General features: G+C 34.8%; 1 protein-coding gene across 2 annotated transcripts in view; it reads left to right on the top strand.

Moving 5' to 3' along the window:
- Nucleotides 1-23,043, top strand: part of EPHA6 (EPH receptor A6) — a 563,177-nt gene that overhangs the window by 372,612 nt on the left and 167,522 nt on the right. For both annotated transcript variants that reach the window (XM_004675273.2, XM_012734527.1), the window contains exon 10: nucleotides 1,613-1,738. In XM_004675273.2, coding sequence (XP_004675330.1) covers nucleotides 1,613-1,738 — 126 coding nt within the window. The remainder of the gene's footprint in view (nucleotides 1-1,612; nucleotides 1,739-23,043) is intronic.

Here is a 23,043-nt window from a genome sequence, read left to right as displayed (position 1 = left end):
AAACAGTGGCAAAAAGTATTAAAAGAAGGCAACAGGCATAAAAGAATTCATGCTAATAATGGGTTTATCATCGCCTACACTAAACTCCCTTTATTATCTTGTTTGTTTGCTTTTGAGATTTTCTCCCAAGAGCATGTTTTTAAAAAGACCTAGAAACACTTCATTTTGAGTGCTATATAACTTTCAAAATCTAAGAAATAATAAAACTAAGTATCAGCTACCAGTACAAATGTGGCACTGATTTTTTTTTTGAAGATTTATTTATGCTTACAGAACTGGGGTACAGGTCACAGGAGTGGTGGGTGAGAGGATTTACCAGAGACAGAATGGGGAGCAGAACAGGTGGATTGAAAAAGTACACTGTTGAGGGGAGCAGTGGGAGGGTAAGGAGAGGTCTGAGGCACCAAGTGGTTTGTCTCTGGGAGCAAGGATCAACTCATGCTGAAGTGGCTTTAGCTTCTTAGTTGTGTGCCTTAACCCGTTGTGCCACCAGGGAGAGCCCAGCACTGATATTTTCGTCCCTACTAATTCCTATTCCAACCCCTACTAATATATATTCCTCATCCTAACTGCCCCTGGACTGTGAGCATCCCTGTCTTACCAGAGAAAGGGTAGCCACCACATAGTCAATGGGCTGATATGGGCCTCTGTAGGGTAAAAGAGTTAATTGGGCTTTTACTCCACTAGCCATTCTGGCTATCACCTGTGGCCTTGATTGTGTTGTGTTAATGCAAAGGAGGTGTGTGCATGAGATGCACGTGCCTGACTGTGGACACCTGGAGCATGGGTGTGTGTGTGCACATATGCAAGTGTGCACACCTGTGCCTAGAAGGGAGGCGATAAAAAGGCAGCATCACCCTGGGGGAGGGGGCTCACTTTGCTGTTTCTCTGCTGGTTTATTTCCGCTCTTTACTAAAACCGTGAAGATGATGCTAAGGGCTCAAGAGTTCTCTTTTAAACTGTTAGAACTGATGGTGAACATGATGAACCTATCTGGAACCTAACTGGCTTGGAATGGAGCCTCTGACTCCGATCTCTCTTCCAAGGCAGATAATGGGTCCTTTCCAGGATCATGAGTCTTCTGACCTTTGAAGCTTTATAAAACACAGGAAGGGGCTATTGTGCACAGTCATCTTCTCTGTCTGGTGTCTCTTTACTGCTTGGAAGTTTCTCGAAGTCCAAACCTGAAGCAGTAGTTCAGGAAAACCTGTGTCTTAGAGTACAAAGGGTCCAGAAGTTGCACCCTATAAAGGGCTTACTTGTCTCAGGGGAAGGCTAATGCCTCATTTCCCCTATGACTGACCACACCCTAGATCTATGTGAAATTTGTGTTTATTAATAGCTGAGTAGACTGGTTAAACTGTTTACAGAAATATAATAAAGCATATTTACTCTTTATGAAACTAGTAAGTCATTTTACATGAACAGTTTCATAAGTGAAATTTGGATTTTAAGTATTCAGAACTTCATTTGGGGAATCGTTTATGGAGAGAGGGACAGAAATAGAAAGAAGGTAATAAACAAAATGACGCCTTCAGTATGTCACTCTATATTCACAGGATGTGTGATCACTGAAATACATTTAAACTAAATGCATTTTGTTTTGTTGCAGTACGTTTCCCAGGAATTAAAACTTACATAGATCCAGATACATATGAAGATCCATCCCTAGCAGTCCATGAATTTGCGAAAGAAATTGATCCCTCAAGAATTCGAATTGAGAGAGTCATTGGGGCAGGTAAATATGAATGCTATACTTTTAAAGATATGATCCCTTAATGATTTTGTAACTGGTTTATTAAAATAATATTTTAAATCTTAGCAGTTTTAGTCAGTGAAAAATTTTAAAAAATGAGAAACTATATATTCTTTTTAAGGTACTTTAAATACCTGTAATCAGCTTCCAAATCAGTGAGAAATTTCACAAAGGCTATTTTTTCCAGTCATAGCCTCTTTTCAGTATGAAAATAAATTACAGTGAAAATAGACTGATTCGGGAATTTATTTTGAAAGTGCAACTTCAGGAATTTGTCATAGGTTATTAAGGATTTACTCAAGCCCCAACATTTATAGAAATAATCTATAATTTGTATTAATATGTTGACCTTGAGGTACTGCAAGATCCAGAAGTAGTTTGAGAATCATTATAGATAAAATTAGATTCAGGGCCCTCCCTGGTGGCACAGCGGGTTAAAGCACAGCACTAAAAAGCTTAAGCCACTTCCGCATGAGTTCGATTCCCACCTGTCCGGGAGGTGACCACGTGGCGCGGCAGACCTCTCCTGACCCGCCCGCTGCTCCCTTCAGCATTGTACTTCGTAGATCTGCCTGCTCTGCTCCCTGCTCTGTCTCTGGTGAATCCTCTCACCCTCCGCATCTCTGGCCTGTACCCCAGTTCTGTATGAATAAATAAAATCTTAAAAAAAATAGATTCAATATAGTTTTGTATAATTTTAGTGCAAATCAACTGATATTTCTGTGTACGGTGTTCAGATATTCAGAACACTGTTTTATTAAGCTGTTCTACATAAATACAAAGTTTCACTGAAACAGTCCCCAAGAATATATTCTGTATATTGCTTCGGGCAGAAGCTAAACTGATAAGATTAAGTCCTCTTTCTACTTCTCTGACCCATGCTTAGAGCAGAAACTAGGCTGATAAGATTGAGTCCTCTTTCAAGTCTCTGACCCAAGATGAGTAGTCTATGTTGGCAGAGTTGTTTTCATTCAGAAGTTCTTAAGGATGGAAATTCTTCTACTCTTCTCCTACCTTATCGTCACATACCATCCTCCCCTGAATGTTCATAGCTTACTTATCAGCACACCTGTCTTCCATCCTCTAATGGGGAGAATTGGAAAGAATTAGAAAGAATTCAGTATTTTTCACTTTGTCTTTAAGAAACTAAACTGGACATTGAAAATCATCACATTTACAACCACCATATTGACATATTTAAATGCAAGAGAGTCTGGAAATATTATCTCTCGCTGAGAGGAGGGAAAGTGTATTACTTAGTAGAGAAGGGAGACTAGATTGTGGGGGAAAGGAGGATTAGTCAAACACTGGCCGTGACCATTAGATTTCAAGTCTTTGCAGAGAGCAAAAAGAAGTAACAGACCATCTTTTGTCTCTTTCCAAGACCTTTTATGTAGAACCAGTTCATTTTATAAGACAATGGGGGAGAGGGCAGAGAGGAAGTTGGTTAATCCCACTGCACCCTAGATTTGGCAATTTTTCTAGCCTTGGAGAAAGTGATATGTCATTTTATACGTAACTCACAGGCACCACTAGAAAATGAAAATGTATAGCACCTTGTTAAAATATTATTATGACTTCCAAGATATTAACAACAGAGCATTAAATAAACAGTTGAACCTTTCTAAAATCAAGATTCTTCATAGAATCCAAGATGAATATTTCCCAGGTAACAGAAAGAACAAGAAGTAATTCAAGAAATCCAGTGATATTTGTAGAGAAGCCTTCCTGATATCAGTTGTTTCCCACTCACAGTGGATCATCTCAACTATTTAGCCAGGTTTACCTCTGAAAGCTGACACACGGGCCCTATATATTTATTCCTGATGCTTTCAGCCAAAGAGGCTATCTTATAAGATTAGGTACCTGGAATGACACCGGGTTTTTTTTTTATCCTATCCTGTTGAACATATAGCAGGTTAACAGACATTAAAACATGATTGAAATTGAATGAATGCATTATATTCTTTTAGTTTATTAAGACAATGTGGGACAGGGCAGAGAGAAGGTTGGTTAATCCCACTGCACCTAGATTTGGCAATTTTTCTAGCGTTGGAGAAAGTGATATGTCATTTTATACGTCAATGTTCAGTACTTAAGAAGATATAGTAGAAAATTTTCTACTGAAGCCCTTTGTGCATATATTAAATGTCCATGTCTGCAATCATAATGTCAAGAGATAAAATCAGGTATCTGAAAAACAAAGGAAATTAATTTTTTCTTTAGTGTTGGGGATTTTTTTCAATGAAAATATAATTTGTCCCCCCAAAAGTATAACAGTTACTATCAAAGCAAGCAATAACTATTAATGCTGATATTTTAATATCATATCCCTTTTCTGTCTAAAATATAACATGTTTAATGGTATTCCTCTCGTTTGCCAAAAACAGTCTATATATAGTCATCCATTTACATCATTGTCTCCTTTTTATATTTATTCATCGTTGACTATTTCAAATTTCAGACAATATGTTAAAGCCTCCTGTTACTGCCCATGTTTAGAAAAATCATAAGCAGAAAGATGCTTTATGAGATAAAGCTATTTTAACTTTGCTCTTCGTGACTCTGTCTCATGTTGTTCTTCCAACTGAGCCCATTAGGTCATATTCCAAAAGCTAGTGGAATATGTGGTCATTTCCATAGCAGCAGTATGGAAACAGCATTGTTCTGTTAAACCAATGATAACTTAAGAGAGTAATATAATGTCTGAGATATAATTGCACAGCTGGCTACTTGCCCAACTTTTGTTTTTTTTTTTACTTGTCCAACTTTTCACAGTAGATTGTCTCCTAGCCTGTATTTTTCTTTACCTAGTTGATTTTCTCACCTTCATTTTCTCATCATCTGTGTCATTAACTATTTCCCTTGAATTTGTAATTAAATGATACAAAATGGCAGTGTAGATCAGGGCTTGATGATTATGAGATGAAAAATATTTATGTCAGATTAAGACGCTGAGAGTAGCAGTGAAGTACCAAGACTTAACGGTTCATTGCTGAGGAAAATCTCTAAGATCTGCATGTTTTTAATGAAGAGATACTTAAGAAGAATTTTCAGGTTCCTTATTTGGGAACAATCTATAATCATTATATATTTCTTTAGTTGCTTAAATTCAAACACAGCCATGTTAAATTTTTTTTTTAAAAAGATTTATTTATTTGTGCATACAGAACTGGGGTATAGGCCAGAGGTTCAGGAGCGGCCGAGAGGTGTCACCAGAGACAGAGTGGGGAACAGAACAGGCAGATCGACGAAGTACACTACTGAGGGGAGCAGCGGGCGGGCCAGGAGAGGTCTGCCACGCCACGTGGTCCCCTCCGGGGCAGGCAGGAATCGAACTCATGCGGAAGCGGCTTTAGATTCTCAGTGCTGTGCTTTAACCCGCTGCGCCACCAGGGAGGGCCCCATGTTAAATTTTTAAGAAAGATAAGAGCATGGAAAATACTATCACACCTAACACATGACATTTCTTATAGCAGTATCTACTTATAAAAGAAACTGTGCTATTAACTTTCTCATATAAGTCACTATATTCATTCAAAACATAGGTATTCAACCTGTCTTTCACAACCTTTTTTCTGGCATTTTCAACTTTATAACCATCCAAATAGTATTCAGCAAATCCTTAGAAAACTGTATTTGCCCAATATCTAGGGTATCTATATATTCTTTTTTTTTTTCTGGCATGAAATAATTATATAGTAGATTATATATATAATGTGTGTGTGCATAAATAAAAATTATCTTTCACTATCCATTTTACTGTTTATTTAATTGAGTTCTTTAGTACTTTTTTGGATGTGTATCACTATTCTACTTAATAGAGGTAGCTTATCTTTGTTAATCAATATGGGCATGAATTTCCATGAAAATGTAATTTCCATTTAAATGAAGTGAGCAGGTCTGTTGCATAGGAGACTATCAAAATCATCTATCTCCTTTGACTTTTTGCATCATAAAATGAAATACTCTGGCCAGAGCACTGTAAAACAGAAATTCTTAGGCTAAAAGAGCCAAGTCAGATTAGAGTAGAATCATTATTTCACACATACCTTGAGAGATAATGAAAAAAACTGGTAAACTGAATTTTAATCATCAATTGAAAAAGGTCATTGAAAGGCTATCCCTTGTTCAGAGCAGTACTGGACCTAACCATTATAAGAACAATTTTCCCAGCAGAGTATCCGTAATTTTGAGGCATTATTCCATTGAAAATATTCATTCTTGTGTCTCTAAGCCCATAGGGCCCACTTCTTGTATTTGACCTTCCCTTTTTGCCTAGTCTGAATGGAAATGAATAATATCCCCCAGTCATTCATATTCTATCCCTTTATCTGTACCAAAAAAAAAAAAAAACTCATTATTTCCTCCACTATCAGACTTCTCTTCTCCTCGCTTAGCATCACCATATTTTTTCTCTTCCTAGAATAGTGCAGGAAGTTTAACTGTTGGCTTCTCTGCAAACATCTGCAGGTAAAAGTCAAAAGGATAACATAAAGGATATAGAAAGTGAGTGTCAAACCAGTGATTTATTCAACCTAACATTTGGTTCTGTTACTGCCAACTCGTTTGAGGTTGCAGTTGTACTCTGTGCTAGGCAAAATGCTTACCTGATATGACTCCCCTAATTCCCCTGCCATCGCTCAACCACCCTAGTCTCCCCTTTCCAGAGTCTAGTATTTTTAGTTATCTTAAAGAAGTGTTATCCTCCCTTTTTTCTCTTGTACCTCTTCTACAGCTTTATTCTATTTTCTTGTACCCTAACAATGAGAAGTGTAGGTGGGTATTCCAGATATAGTATCACAGTTCACTTTTTACTGGAAAAATTTATATCGATGGCCTGCTTTCTCTATATAGAAATAAGATGGTTATATTGGATGCAAATTTTGTTCTGCCCATCAATTAAAAGCATGGTAGTAGCCAAATTTTCTTTTCTATTTTTGGAAACTCATTTGTTCAACCTGTAGACTGAAGATAGGACAAGCAGCAAGTTCTGGCAAGACTTTTGTGCTTTATTTTCAAGACTTTCTTAGCTTTGTAAATCAAAATATTTAGTAAAAGATGGGCTTTATTCATTCTCCATTACATGATGATATCAATAAAAAAAACACAGACTATAGACAAACAGACCCCAGCTTGAATCACAGCTTTGCTGCTAATTTGTTCTGTGGCCTTCAGCAATTTAGTAATCTTTCAGAAATTTGGCCAGTTTGTCAGTAAAATGTATTCATAAAATAAGAGCTAACTTGCAGGGTCAATGTAAAGATTAGAGATGATTCAAAGAGGACCTGTGACATTACACTTTGAAAAGGGAAGTAATGTGACAATTGGGTTATATACAGTTTGTATATTCAGTTGAGATGTCTAAGAAGAATGACATTTTCTTTTATATTTATATAGCAGGCAATTTTGAAGTACTTTATAACTAACAAAGTATTAATTCTTTCTATTTTTTTCCTTTAGGCTCTTTCTTCTAATTTGTGCTTTTCTTGAATATTTGATAATATGGAAACAAAACAAAACAAAACAAAACAAAACTTGAAACCTGCTTTCAAAAAAATTGTTCCAAGGAGCTAGGGGAAGTGACATCATATTTACCTTTATTTTATTCCTTTGGTTGTAAATATAATACTATGTCCAACCAACCCTGAATGGGAGTAGATTACCCAAGGATGTATAGACCAGGGACCATTGAAGGCCATCTTAGAGGTCTGCCTACAATTATAATGATTTTATATCTAATATAGAAATAAAAAGTAATGATACCCACTCTTAAATTTAAGAACCAAAAGAGGAAATCATCAGATATAAATCAGCAGTAATAATTTTTAGCCTTTATGTTATTATAGGATATATCACCCCTATATTGCCCCCAACCTGTGATTTTACTTTCTGCAATCTGTTGCTTGATATCAACTATGTTTTAAAATATTACATACAATGTGATAGTTTGAGAGTAAGGAAAAGAAAAAAATTACATTCACATAACTATTATAGTATAAGTGCTCTAGTTTATTTGTATATTGTTGTTAATCTCTTACTAACTTAAAAATTCTATCATTGGTGTTTATGTATAGGAAAAATGATTATATTTAGGGTTTGGTTCTGTGGTTTCAAGCATCAGCCATGGATCTTGGGCTTATGCCTCATGAACATAACAAATTACCCTAACACCTAAAACAAACACATTTACTGTCTTGCTGTTCAATTGAACCAGGAATGCAGCCTCTGCTCCTGCATTGTTCTTATGAGGCTAAAATCAAGGTGTCAGCTAGGATGATTAGCAAGCATGCATGGAGGCTCAATTAGGTAAAGATGCATTTTCAAGCTTCTTTGTGTGGCTTCTGTCATTATTCAGTCCTTTGAGGGTTATTGCACTGAAGATATTAATTTCTCATTGCTGTTGACTCTCAGAATCCTTTCCATGTGCATCTCCAACACAGTAGCTTATTTCCCTAAGACAGCAAGAAGTCACAATTTTTATAATCTAATCATGGAATCAACATCATATTATCTTTGTTATATCCCCTTGGTTGTAAGTATAATACTATGTCCAACCCACCCCAAATGGGAGTAGATTACCCAAGGATGTGTATACCAGGTTCCAGGGATCACTGAAGGCCATCTTAGAGGTCTGCCTACAACTATAATGATTTTGCAAATCTGTTTATTCAGTGTTTTAAATTTAATATGAATATATTAAAGATAGCTGAATCTTACTCAATCTGGGGGTTAAGGTAAAATTAAAAATGAATACAATTCTGAATTTCTCTCTTGTAAAAAAGGAAAATGTTGCTTATGTTATATGATTGCTTAATAATGTCACACACTCAGTAATGCTGCCTGAGAGACTATATGTGCTTTAAACCTTGATGAATAGTAAAGTGTGAACATAAATTAGATTATATGATTTGTTTGTCATACTATAGTTCTTCTAGTGTGTGATATTAAGTTTATTATTCTCATAGTGATGTTTGAATTCTCAGTGATATTGTCCATGTATTTAACAAATCATCTTTGTAGTTTGCCCAGGTTATCTATTGCTATATAGTAAAGTAAATGACTTCAAATAGTAATAGTTGCAATTTATATATAATTCTCTTGATCCACAGTTTAGACTAGACTCAGCATTTTTTTTCCTGCCTGTCTCATCTAGTATCACTTCTGGAATGGTTGCTCAGCTGCATGGTGTTTGCTTGCAGGGGTTGGCGTAGGAAGGCATCTCAGCAGTGAGGAGTCACCTCGGCTCTGTATGGCTCACTCCCACCAACAGACTGGAAAGGTTCAAGCTAGTGTTCTAAGCAGATGAGACAAAGAATTATAGTCTTTTTATGCTTCTCAACCCCCTTAAAAAAAATCTGACATTATTTTGATCCAAAAAACACAAAGTCAGCCCTGATGTACCAAAGTGAAGCTGGGTCCCATCTCTGGATGAGAGGATCAGATAATTAGAGGGCCATGTATACAGAGTTGGGGAGCACTTGTGGTCCTGCTTTGTGATCCACCACGTAGCTGATAGTTCATCATTTATAGAAAATGAATCATTTTTTTTAAACCTACTAAGAATACCAGATTATAAATTCCTTTGTTATTATGTCCCTAGACCAGTTTTGCTTCGTACTCCTAATGAATGATATTCATGTCTCCTTACCTGTGACTACTAGGTTATCTGCCCTGGGTTAAGTTTATGTAAACTTAAAGTTATTTTAAACTATGAAGTTTACAAAAAATGAATACAAAAGCTGTCCAGGCTCATGAAAGAAATTTTAGTATATAAGGTAGAAAAGAGAAGTACAAATACAAAACAAAAAGCAAGTGAAAAACATCATAAATGAACATGTTGTATTTATACGTCACCCATAGAAATCTCTGCTGGAGATTAGGTGAGCAGATTACACTAAGGAAATGGCATTTGACACACTCCTGAAAAATAAGTAATGTCAAAATGAATAAAAGGCAGCTTTAGTCAGGGGAAAGGAATTCTTGAAGTGGTCAAATAAGAGTTGTGGGGAGTGTGAAGTGGAATTTTGGATAATTTCAAAAGATTTTGGAGTCACATGACAATAGCTCCTTATATCTAATTTTTCTTTAAAAACTAGATCCTGGGCCCTCCCTGGTGGTGCAGTGGGTTAAAGCATGGCACTAAGAAGTTACAGCCACTTCAGCATGAGTTCAATCACCACCCCAGAGATGATCCCACATGGCGTGAGGGGAGCCCACTGCTCCCCTCAGCAGTGTATTTTTTCAGTCGGCCTGTTCTGCTCCCCATTCTTGTCTCTGGTGGATCCTCTCACTGCCCCTGTACCTCTGGCCTATACTCCAGTTCTCTATGCTTAAATAAATAAATCTTTAAAAAAATAGCTTAAAAAAAAAACTAGATTACTATATCTTAGTGCAGCTATAACTATCTCTTCTTGTTTATTAATAATGATTACCATCATTTTAATTTGGTTACAATTTTATATATATTGACATAAGTTTTAAATAAGTTGAAGTATTTTTATTGAGGAAAGAAAAGAAAATATATATATTTCTAAATGTGACATGCATGTGTTTAAACACAGATATTATATAGCACTGGGCTGCCATACGAAAGACTGGTTGTCTGAAAAAACAGATAATTATTTTCTCATTACTTCAGAGGCTGGAAAACATGCACTTAGAATGCTAGCATAGTCCACTTCTTGTGAGGGTGCTCTTCCTGGCTGACTGGCTTCTGTTTCTTCACATGAGGGGCTGGGGGGTTGTGAAAGGTAGCTGCTGCTGCTTACAAGATCATAGTCCTGTTTGACTAGGTTCCAACTTTTATGACCTTGCTTGACTTTAATTAACTCATAAAGACCCAATTTCCAGTTCTAGTCTCATTGAGTGAGGGGTTAGAGCTTCAACATATGAAATTTGGAGGAAAACAGTCTGTAGCTGCCATATATATATATATATATATATATATATATATATATATATATATATATATAATTTTAGTTGCTTCCGGGTGCTCTAATGGTATATCATAGGCAACATAGACTGGGTAGCTTATAAACAACAGAAATTTATTTCTTACAGTTTTCGCCAAGAAATGCAAGTCTAAAATTTTGAAATATTCAGTGTTTGGTAAAGATTCACCTTTGATTAATAGATGATCATTTCTCCTCACATGCTGGTAGTAAGGAGAGGACTCTCAAAGTTTGTTTTTTTTTTTTTTTTTTTTTTTTTTTTGACAAGGAATTAATCCCCTTCATGAGGGTTCTGTTCTCAGATCCTAATTACATCTTAGTACCATAACGTTGGGGGTTAGAACTTCAACATGAATTTCATGGAGACTCTCTCCTTCTATATAATCTCAGTATGTGTTTATACCTAGAGAATGAGAGAGGCTACCACATACTGTATGACTATTCCCTGATTCCATTGGAGAGACTAATATTCATCAGAAAACAATGTTATTATCATATTTAGGGAGGGTTTCCTCCCAGGGTATTTTTACCTCTAATCCTATTCATAATTTTGACACTTCCTAAGTATTGTCTTTTTTCTTCTCTTGTCTCTGATATTTAGAATTCATTTTATATTTGTCCTTCAAACTCTTTGTCCATAAGGGAGAAAGTCTGATATTATGAAAACAGGGCCTGGACATTTTGCCTCTTTGGGCCTTGATTTCCTTACTTGTAAAATAAAAAGAAAATAGTTGTGAAAAGCAAATGACATAGGGCCTATCTGACCATTCAAACTTTATGAGACAGCAAATTCTATTAAGCTAAGAATCTGTTCAAGTAGAAATGTGTTTCTTTATAACACTGCATGTGATCTTATGAAACTGCCCACTAGTAATTGTTCTGCAAAATTCAACTCCTCCAAAGTAAACCTGTCTTTCTACTCCACTATACCCTTCAAACATTTGAAGATAATATGTGAACCTCATAAATCTTTCTTTTTCAACCTGACTTGTTTAAACCTTTCAACCATTTCCATTTGACATGCTTTCTGGAGACTTCATCATTCTGATAACCTTTCTCTGGAGAATTATTGTTTTTCTCTGAGTCTTTTCAGAATTGAACACAGTATTTCAATTATTTTCTAATCAATGTAGAAAACACATGGCTAGCACCTACCCACTGTGCCTCAATTAAGGCCCTCTGAGTTTATATTTGCTCTTTGAATAGCTGCCAAACTCTGTTGGCATAGAAAGGACTTACTACCAATTTATCCACAGTTGTCTTTCTCAGATTGCTAGTCAGCACGATCTATTTCTCTACTTGTCCAATTGACTTTATAATGCTGAGTGCACAACTATAGTTTCTTTATACGTCCATGCTCTCTCTCTATACTCTATTCAAATTTATTGCATATTTTTCTCATTCTTTTAACAAATATTCCCATTAAATTTCATTGTTTCTATAGGTCAGTTTTCTCAGTTACATTAACCAGTACAATTATTTCTCCTTCACAGTATCATCAGGTATTTGCGTATTAACTATGTACCTTTATCACACTGAATTACTGTGCCCTGGAAAATGATTATTTGGTATAATCTCTAATTTTCCTCTTCATTGAGATAATTGCATGCATTGCTAGAATTCTGTTTTTATAAGCACATATTCTTTATAGTATCTGTATGATCATGTACATTTCTTGATACAACCACCCCTAATTTTAATATTTACAGTTATGGTCAGTACTTTTTTCTTAGGCTTTTAGTTATTTTAAAATGAAAATAATTTCCCCTAGGTCTTTATACTAATTCCAAATAACAGTTACTGTTAATTTCTAGAAAGGTGGAAACAGCAAAAAGTAATGATTTTTTTAAAGATTTATTTATGCATACAGAATTAGGGTACAGGCCAGAGGTGCAGGGGCAGTGATAGGATTCACCAGAAACAAATTGGAGAACAGAACAGGCTGACTGATGAAGTACACTGCTGAGAGGAGCAACTGGTGGGTCAGGAGAAGTCTGCTGTGCCATGTGGGTCACTTCCGGGACAGGGATCGAGCTCATCCTGAAGTGACTTTAGCTTCTTAGTGTTGTGCTTTACCCCGCTGCGCCACCAGAGAGGGTCCAGTAATGATTTTCTAAAAAGATTTATTTATTTATGCATACAGAACTGGGGTACAGGCCAGAGGTACAGGGGCAGTGAGAGGATTCACCAGAGACAAAGTGGGGAGCAGAACAGGCAGATCAACAAAGTACACTGCTAAGAGGAGCAAGACAGACGGAGTCTGTCTGCACCACATGGGTCACCTTATTGGTCAGGGATCAAACTTGTGCTGAAGCGGCTGTGGCTAGATTCACAGTGCTGTGCTTTAACCCAGTGTGCCACCAAGGAAGGTCCAGTAGTGATCTTTTATAGCTTCTCTATTATTGCTTTCATGGTAAAGTAAATGCATCAAATATGGGAAAGGGTGTCATATAAGGATTGTGTAGAGCTTTGAAGAACTTTGACTTTCCATGTGGGCTAATGCAAGTCTTGTTAAATAGCAATCTTTTATATTCTGTTGTACTAGAATCTCTCATATGGTTACCTGCCTTGCTTTATTAAAAAACAACATAGTTTCTCTTTGATTAATAGTAGGCAAGAGTAATTAAATGATTACATGTTTAAGGTAAATACTGCAATTATAATCTCAGTAGTCACGATGCTGAGCATCACATATGTCTATTTTAAAAACAAAAAGACTATCACTTACAGATAATGAATTACTTGGTCATATTATATCAGTTCATAAATTATAAAACCAAATTAAACCCCAGAGTAGTCTTAACTTCAGAGCCCTGCTCTTATTAACCACTACTTTATTACAAATAATCTTTTATGCTTCCAAGTCTTCACTTCCTTTATAAGTTATCTTCTAACACTTATGCAATTACTGTTTCTTAAATCATTCTTCATTACCAAAATCTCCTCTGTGTTAGGTTAATTTGGCTCTGACTCTTGCTTTAATTCCAACCATGTGTCAGTCTATCAGCAACTACTCCCAGCTCCATGATGTGAAGATTGCATCTGGTTACTGATCTGTTTTCATGACTTGTAGGTTTCGAGTGGAGCGTCACCACCACCACCACTTCCTAAGTCTAAGTGCATTGATCCACCATAAACCAAAACCTTAGCAGGATCAACATTAATGCGGATATTGACTTTTTTGATGATGTAACTCTTTAGGGTAAAATTAAACACTTCCTTCATTTGAAATCTGGTTTACATGTGCTTATATGCCACATCAATCCATCAGCAAACCTTGTCAGCTCTGCCTTGAGAATATATCACAGATTCTAATCATGTTTTTACCACTTCAGAACTACAACCTTGCCCCAACCTACCAACATCTCTCCCGGCCTCCTCTCTTTCACCCTTGCCCCTTGTGGTATACTCTCCATATGCAACACAGAAAAAAATCCCTTGAAATGTAAAGCAGATTGTCACTCTGCTCAAAATTCTCCAACAGTTTCTAAATTCACAGTGAAAGCCTGTTCACTACCTACCTATCTCTTCAAATTCACCTCCCAACACCTCTCCTACACTCATCATTTTTTTGAATCACTTCCTTGCTCTTCTTTAGACATGCTTCCCGCAGACATACTTCAACATGTTTCCTGCACCAATAAACGTGATTTAGCATCTTACATTTGATGTATTAGCCTGTTGAGGTTCATTTGCTGATTGATGGGAAAACTGTCCTTAGTACCTAAGAACAATGGCAATTTTGTCATTCTGTGAAATTCAGCAGCACTCCCTGCAAAAGCAATACTTGAACATTTTAATTTTTAAAATCAAGACGATTGTGTTTAATGTTCCTTCTGACAGGAAGATCTTAGCTTCAGAATCACTGTAGCTCCTTCCTTATTCCCACATTTTTCCAGCTTCTAGGACCATATTTCTTGCTCAGCAAGACCTTTTAGTCCTTTCAACCACATTCCCTTTCCAACTTATTCTACTTTTTCTCAGTAGTGGTTACTACCAAGTGATATATATTTGTTTTGTTTTGCTTTCCCTATTTGTATCTTCCTTTTTTCACATTCACTTCTGTTCCTTCAGCCCTTTCAACAATACTTGACAGGTGGTAGATGTTATATATAATTTTTTTATAAGATTGATTTATTTATGCATATAGAACTGAAGTTACAGGCCAGAGTTGCAGGAGCAGCGAGAGGGTTCACCAGAGACAGAGTGGTGAATCCAACTGATGGAGGACACTGCTGAGGGGAGCAGCAGGTGGGTCAGGAGAGGTCTACTGCACCATGTGGATCACTTCGAGGGCCAGGGATTGAACTCATGCTGAAGTGGCTTTAGCTTCTTAGTTCTGTCCTTTAACACACTGTGCCACCAGGGAGAGCCCTGTATATAAGTTTTAATGAAAAGGCACAGAATTTACAACATACAGTATTCATTTATTCACTAATTGACTTTCATCCTCAAAAAGCTTATAACCTAGTACAGTGTTGGCATGAGGGAAATGATGTAGTAACTCACCTTATACATTCCCAGAGTAAGATTAGTATGAAGAAGGCATGATAAAGAAACTTCAGTTGCTTAGAAAATAAGGCATAAAAATTACCATTCAGAGAAGGCTAACTCTAAGAGGTGACTTCATCCTGAAGTGACTGTGCAATGATAGGAAAATTACACAGTCACACTTACAATTCAAATGATCGTTGTCATGTCTTGTGGATGAAGGGTTTCAGTAAACATTGGTCAGCAGCCAGGAACCCAATGATAATTCAGGGATCATAAAAACTGGACACACAGAGTGAATCTCAGGTTTCTGACCCAATGACTGAAATTAAAAACACAGGAATATTTAAGAGAAGGTTTGATATATTAAGATAGAGGTAGAATCCTCTAGTTTAAGCAAAGAATGTAAGTGTGTCCTATTTTACTTTTGTTTGTTAATACCATCTTAATCCTCACTTATAAAGTTTTCAGTTGTGTGTACATAATGATTAGATTCAATAACTTGTACAAAAATATGAAAATCACTATGCCTTGATTTATTAAATGACACTCCATTATCTAGAGTTCCTGTGAGGACAGACAATAAATAACCTAGATGTTATAGAGTGATCAGTTGAAATGTGTAATGTCTGGGCTTATGGAAAGCAAATGTAAAATTACAAAGACATTTTCTAAAATTGCATGACTAGAAATGTGAGGCAAGTGGAAAAGTGGATTCCTTCTAAGTATGGGAAGGAGTGCCTTGCATGTCAAGTTGTACATAAAGTTCAGAAGGCTGCTTAGTTCCTTTTTGAGTAGTGGGTCGAATAATTGCAGAAGTCAATACTGGTTAAGTGTTGAAAAGAAGAAAAGGTAAAAGAAAGGTATTAATTTTCATTTTTTTAAGTTAAATTGAAAAACAAATGTGGTTTGATATCATACATTTGATGTATTAGTCTATTAATGTTCATTTGCTGATTGATAGAACAAATGTCCACAGTGCTAGAAAACAGTGGCACCTTTTGTTACTCTGAACTTACACAGCATGCTCCACAAAAGCAATGCTTCAGCATTCTAATTTTAAAACCAGTGATTTACACACATGTAGAAAATATAAGAACTTGTAATGAAAAGCATAGCACACCATCCCCTCTCCTTGACTCGTCATCCAACTCCAAGTCCTATTCATCCATGGCAGTAATTTTTAACTGATTCTGTTTTGCTTTTTGCTTTAATTCCATAGTTGCTTCTACATCCACTTTTACATGACACATTATCATATTGACTTATTATCACAAATGAAGGTTTAACTTCCTATCTCATCTTTTCTCACAACATAGTTCCCCTTACAATTGATATTACCTTTAAAACTTTTAAATACTATATTTGAGTGCACTACATGTTCCACAGATAAGAGCTTTTTTTATATGTATATACATATGGAGTTTCATAACTATAATCAAAATGAAAATTAAAAACAGCTTATATTCAAAATACTATACTAAGGTTTGTGATTTTGCCCTTCTGCTAAGATTTCTGACATAGGAGTTCCTGGTTGTGGGGTGTCACTCTGCTAAGCTGGAAAGACAGAGCTAACTTAATCTAGAAAAACACAAATAGAAAAATCACAAGTAGAAATATAATAATGTTTTAGTAATATAAACAATTTATGTATATTATAATAGAAGTAAATGCAGCAAAGTCAAAAGTTGGTTCTTTAAAAATATCAATGTGACAAAATAAAATATATAAAATTAACACTACAAGTGAAAAAGAAAACTTAATTTAATGTTAAAATTAATGGGAAATAGGAATACAACTAACTTTATGATCATAAATGTAAATCTGTGTATAAAGAACAAAATCCTAGAAAAAAATTTTATGAAACCAGAATAGGGTCTTAAATAGTAGTATATCCACTAGATAAAAGATATCAGTACTGAACCACTTTTATCCCATAAAAGAAAATTTCAATCCAAACTTTGAGGCATTTTTGCAAATTTTGTCAAACATATAAATGCAAAAACCAAATGTACCTCACTCTATGCAGACTTTCTCAAATAATATTAAAATATTACCCCAAGACAAGACTATAAGCTAAAAAGTGGCTTGACTTGTATTTTAGAATTAATGTAGTCAGCATTTTTCTTAGATTGGCTATAATATAATAAAGAATGCTTAATAACTTATTTGCCCTTGTTTTAATAATCTAAAAAAAGACCAATAGATTAATCAGAAAGTAGTAAGATGAAATAATGTGATAGTAATATAAACAATTTAAATATGCAATGATTGAAATAAGCTACTGCAAAATCAAAAGCAGCAAAATATAATAAAAAAGTGCTTATTGTTCAGTGAGTATAGTAAAGTGGTTAAAAATTTGAGATTGCTCAACTGTTGCTTTTTAATGTTCATAGTAACTCATATGACATTCCATGGTAAAAGCTGATTTTTAAAAAATTATAAAATAAGTTATGAATTACTTCAAAACTCTAAAAAAAGGACTTGTTCAAATAAGTTATTTGTAATAGCATATAACCTACATCTACTATAATCATAAATGAATATGAAGAGATTTAAATTTGTATGGAAAATACTATGATTATGACTAAATTTATACTTAGGAATCAATAAGATATACAAAAAATGAGGTTATATTTAGTTATTTGATCTATGAGTGATTTCTTCTTTTCTTTCAATTCTTTACTTTCATAAATTTTCTTATTGAATATCAAATTTAGGTTCCTTCTCATAATTGATAACATTCACAGTTCATTTGATAGCAGTATTTTCTTCCTAAAAGTATATATTATAGTAGTTATATGTACTCTAAATTCTGAATGTCAGTAATAAAAGATAATTGAGTATACAAAATAATAAAACATAAACCTTTTAAAATACGTTAAAAGACAAAACTAACTGAATGAAAATTTGCCTAAAATAATGTTAACATTACCGAAAATAGTGCTTTTACATGAGAACAAGCTTTTTAATGTTTATTATTTTATGAGAACATCTCCCTATTTTACCCCTGGGGAATAAATAAAATCACATTAAAATGTCTGCAATTCTGAATCATGGTTTAATTTACAGAGGTATTAGTGATTATCTGTGCATGTTTTCTTTAAGATACAATGATCTAATATATTAACTTTATTTAGAAGCCAGTATATTAAAGCTATGCAAAAATTTTACTGCTATTAAAGGCTTGTATAATATCATTTGAATAGTAATTAAGGCCAAGCACTGGCTTTTTCAATCAAAATACTATATATTTAGAAAGATAGTTTTCCTGTTTTTAAAACACTTGTCCACTACAAGTGACAGTCATCTAGCTTCTGTTAGTCATGCTTGTCTAAACACAAGTCTTCCACTGCGAATACTGATCATGTCTATTGCCTGACTGACTTCCAAAATGTCTTATTTGTATCAGTGCAATAATCCACACATTCTGGACTAAAAGATATACTCTCATGGTTGCCCTCTCAAATAACACAAAGCACAGAATATGTTTAGTGTATACTTTCATACAGATGATGTCCATGATAGGATATCTGTCCAGTCATATTTGTAAATGATATTTATATAGTGTTCACTGTGATAGGCACTGGAGATTAAAAAGAATACAAAATTTCTGTAAAAGAAAATCTCTTAAAATTTTCACAGCATATTGGAAAAAATAAATGAACAGAAATAAATAACTAATAAGGAAAATGCTGTTAATATAGGGGCACTGAAGAGTCCCAAGAAATCAAGCTATAAAAAAATGGGTATTATCCAACTTAAAATGAAGACTAATATTTGAGAATGTATGCTGTACCATGCCACATGTTAAGAGCCATTCATATATTATCACGCACTATTGGCTTAAAAAAAAAAACATTAATTATTTTGCAAATCTGGAAGTCAGAAGTCCAAAATTATTTTCACTGGTATATATCAGGGGTGTTGATAATATTTATTCATTTTGGGGAGCTTCAGGAAAGAATCTGCTCCTTTGACTTTTATATCTTCTATAGGTCATCCACTTTTCTCCAACTTCAAAGTGTAAAGCATAGCATCTTTGAATCCGTTTCCATCATCCTTTACCTTCACTGTTCCTCCTGTTTTCCTTTGATAAACCACTGGGCTTACCTGATCATCCAGGATAATCATATTTCAAGATCATTAACTTAGTTTGGTTTGGTGAATAGGATAATGTTGGCATTGTAAAATTCTTGGGAGTGTTTCCTCTGATTTTTTAGAAGATTTAATAAGAATACCTGTCACAACTCCTTTGAAAGTTTAGTAGAATATATTATTGAAGGTATCTGGATTTTGTTCTTAGGGAGATTTTTGATCACTATTTCAATGTCTATACTTGCAGTTGGTCTGTTCACAGTATTTATTTATTCCTGGTTCAGTTTTAGAAGGTGGTATGATGCTAAATGTTTGTCAATTTATTTTATGTTAATCACTTTGTGCAGAGATGTCCATAGCAGTTTTCTGTGGTTCTTTGGATTTATGCAGTATCTATTGTAACTTCACCTCTTTCATTGCTGATTCTTTTTATTTTGAATCTCTCTTTTTTTTTTCTTAATGAGCCTAGCTAGAACTTCTAGCCTAGCCTAGAAGTTGATTTCATTATCCTTTTCAAAGAAACAGATCTTGGTTTCATGAATCTTTTGTACCATATTTTTGGTTTCTATTTCACTTAATTTTGTTCTAATTTTTATTATTTCCTCCTGCTGACTTCTGGCTTGTTTGTTCTCTTTCTAGTACCTTCAAAAGTAAATTTAGATTATATGGTTATACTGACATACACTTCCATCCTAATACCACTTTGCTGCATCCCATGTATTGTTCAGTCTAAAGAGGAGCTCTTTCTGGAGGCAAGAAAACAGGTACACTGAGAGGCATCCAATCCAGGATGATTCCTGGAATAAAAAATGTTTTCAGTATGATCATAGTGCTCAAACTATATTTCAAATAAAAATCTTCTTACCATGAAAAAGATAGGATGACTCTCTTTTAGGGAAAGAGTATCAGTGAAGTTGAATATCAAAAATACTATGAATAAGATATTCAATAAATAAGCAATATGCTGGACTTTCTTCACATTCCAGGGACTGAGCAATGAAGGTTACGCAGAGTGGCATGTGTAACATGTCCTCTGTGGTATCAGTAAAATTTTAAAAGATTCTGGTTTTATGGAGCTTTTCTAAGACACATATTGCAAATATTTACATGTTATTCTTTCTGTCTCAAGAAGTAAACAGAGCATAAGTATTTAACCCACCAACAATAACACTGCAGCGTGAAAAAGCAATGTATCTTCCTTTAGTGACACAAAACAAATAACTGGTGAAGCCATAATTCTGTCCTCTCTGATGGCTGAATCCTCCTATCACTGAAGAGCCTCACTAAACATTAGAAAATTGAGTGTCTTGTTAAACCTTTCTGTAAGATTGAACCAGGTGCATTCAAATATGTCAGCTTGTGTGAGATTTTTAAGTTTTCTAAACATGTGTTCTCTTTTGCTTGTAAGTTTTGTATTAGCAGGAGATCAAACAAAATTAGATTCTAGTATTTCACCCTAGAATGATCACGAATAACAACTGGGTAAGAGAGCCTCAGGACAACATTAATAATAATAGAATTTATCTAAGACCCCAAAAGACCAGTATATCTCTTTTGAATCGACTTAAAAATATTTTAACTCTTTTACATCCTATTTAAAAATATTTTCCTATTGAATTTATACTAAGGAAGAAAAGTTGATTATGTGAAGCAAAATTTGAAAATTGAATTCACATAGTATTTAGGCATTCTGTTTTGAAATTGAAGCAAATTAATGACTGAAGAGCTGCTGTTTTGCTTTTCTCTTATTCACTTGGAAATGGGAAACTAAATTAGATAATCAGAGGCTATTTTCCTTAAGCAACAGCCTTACATCTTAGCCTATACTGATATGTCTTCCACATAGAGATGTATTAAAGAGGATGGAGACTGGAGGGAGGGGCACAACTTGTGGAGAGAACGTTCCCACCAAAGGAAAACAGCAAGTGTGAAGAAACACCAGAAAGATGTTTTGGTTTTTTTTTTAAAGATTTATTTATTTATGCATACAAAACTGGGGCACAGGCCAGAGGTGCAGGGGCTGTGCGAGGATTCACCAGAGAATGAATGGGGAGTGGAACAGGCAGATCGACAAAGTACACTGCTGAAGGGAGCAGCAGGTGGGTCAGGAGAGGTCTGTGGTGCCATGTGGGTCAGCTCCCGGGCAGGCGGGAATCTAACTCTTACAGTAGTGGCTTTAGCTTCTTAGTGTTGTGCTTCAACCCGCTGCACCAATATCAGGAGTCAGTTACCTGTGGAGATCAAAACGGCTACAATGATTTCAAAAGTTAGCATGTAGGGGAGTACCAAAATCTCAGACCAGGAGGTATAACATTTTGGAAGTCTCCAGAGGTTAGTGTGATGGCAGTCCTCTAAAAGGGACTGTCCCTCACTATCTCCACAATCCTCTAAAAGTTTTCATTTTATATTAAAGCCTTTCTGTGGAAAAGCCAATACTCAGTGATATTTTCATCTGACCCTTTATATGATACTACAAAATTGCTTGTCTGAAAAGATTTTACCACCATCTAAAGAGATAGATGGGATTGTTAGCCAGTGAATGGGCTGTTAGTGACAGAAGATTAATTATCCTAGATACAGTTTTCTTTGCTCCCATGAAATGAGGCAGACTGGAGTGATTTTTCCAGATCATCTATAATATTTGAGTTGGTTTTCATTTCAATTTTATAGCGAAGGATTCTTAGTATATGGTTTTAACATTCCATCCATCTTTGCATATAAAGTTAACATGTCTATATATTATATAATAGTTTATACCATATTATCTGTTGGGGATTTAACATACTAATATATGAAAATTTGATAATGAATGGTAAGTGTCCCAGAGAGCAAAAAATAATGATTGCAAGCATGGACTCTCCAGTCAGAATGACTAAGTTACCACTTTCTAGTTAAGTTCTTTTGGAGAAGTTGTTTCTTTTGTCTTCTCATCTTAGAGGGGACATAATAATGCTTTCTGCCTCAAAGGGTTGTTGAGATTAGGATATAACGTTTTTACACTAGGCTTATGATAAGCACAACATAGGAGCTAGCTTTATCATAGTGAGGAAAAGATATATATATATATATACTGAACATGATATTTCTATTCTCAGTGATTTTTCTGAACGACTGACTACATATATACACTTTCACAGGTCTTACAGAGTGATTTCTCTTATTTATGATTATAGATAGTGCTTTCATACTTGCTATAACAGTCATGTAGTGGAGGAGTCTTTGAAATGACTTAAAGAATCTATTAAATTTAAAGCATTTTTTTCTCCTTGCCCTGATATGTTATATATTCAGGTGTATCACGATAAATGTTTTTATATATTGTCTGACTGAATATTTTGGACTTTGACTCAACAAGGCTGTAGGAGTCTCAGATCTTTAATTGAGGTTTCCATATTTAGTGTCAGTGAAATAAGTGTGATAACAGCTTGATCATGCAAAGCTTGACATGAAGAAACCACCTGCCTGGTGTTAATAAGATACATGAATTTCAGACAACAGAAAACCTAAGAAAATTACTGCTATGTCTGCCTTTATAAAATACCAACAGAGCTCTTTATTCACTTATTATATTCAAGTGTACTTAAATTACTATGAAATGTTAAGATAAAAATTATTTGGACTGTGGATTAATTTCAGGAGAGTAATTTTAAGATAATTGTCAATATATTTACTGAAACTTGTTAATAAAAAATGTACTAAGGTAAGATGAAGAAAAAATAAGAAAAAAGTTTGCTTCATTACAAA

The sequence above is a fragment of the Condylura cristata genome, unplaced genomic scaffold (assembly GCF_000260355.1).
Source record: "Condylura cristata isolate star-nosed mole 26May11 unplaced genomic scaffold, ConCri1.0 scaffold00003, whole genome shotgun sequence".
Classification (NCBI taxonomy): Eukaryota; Metazoa; Chordata; class Mammalia; order Eulipotyphla; family Talpidae; genus Condylura; species Condylura cristata.
This window is presented reverse-complemented; position numbering and strand designations above follow the sequence as displayed.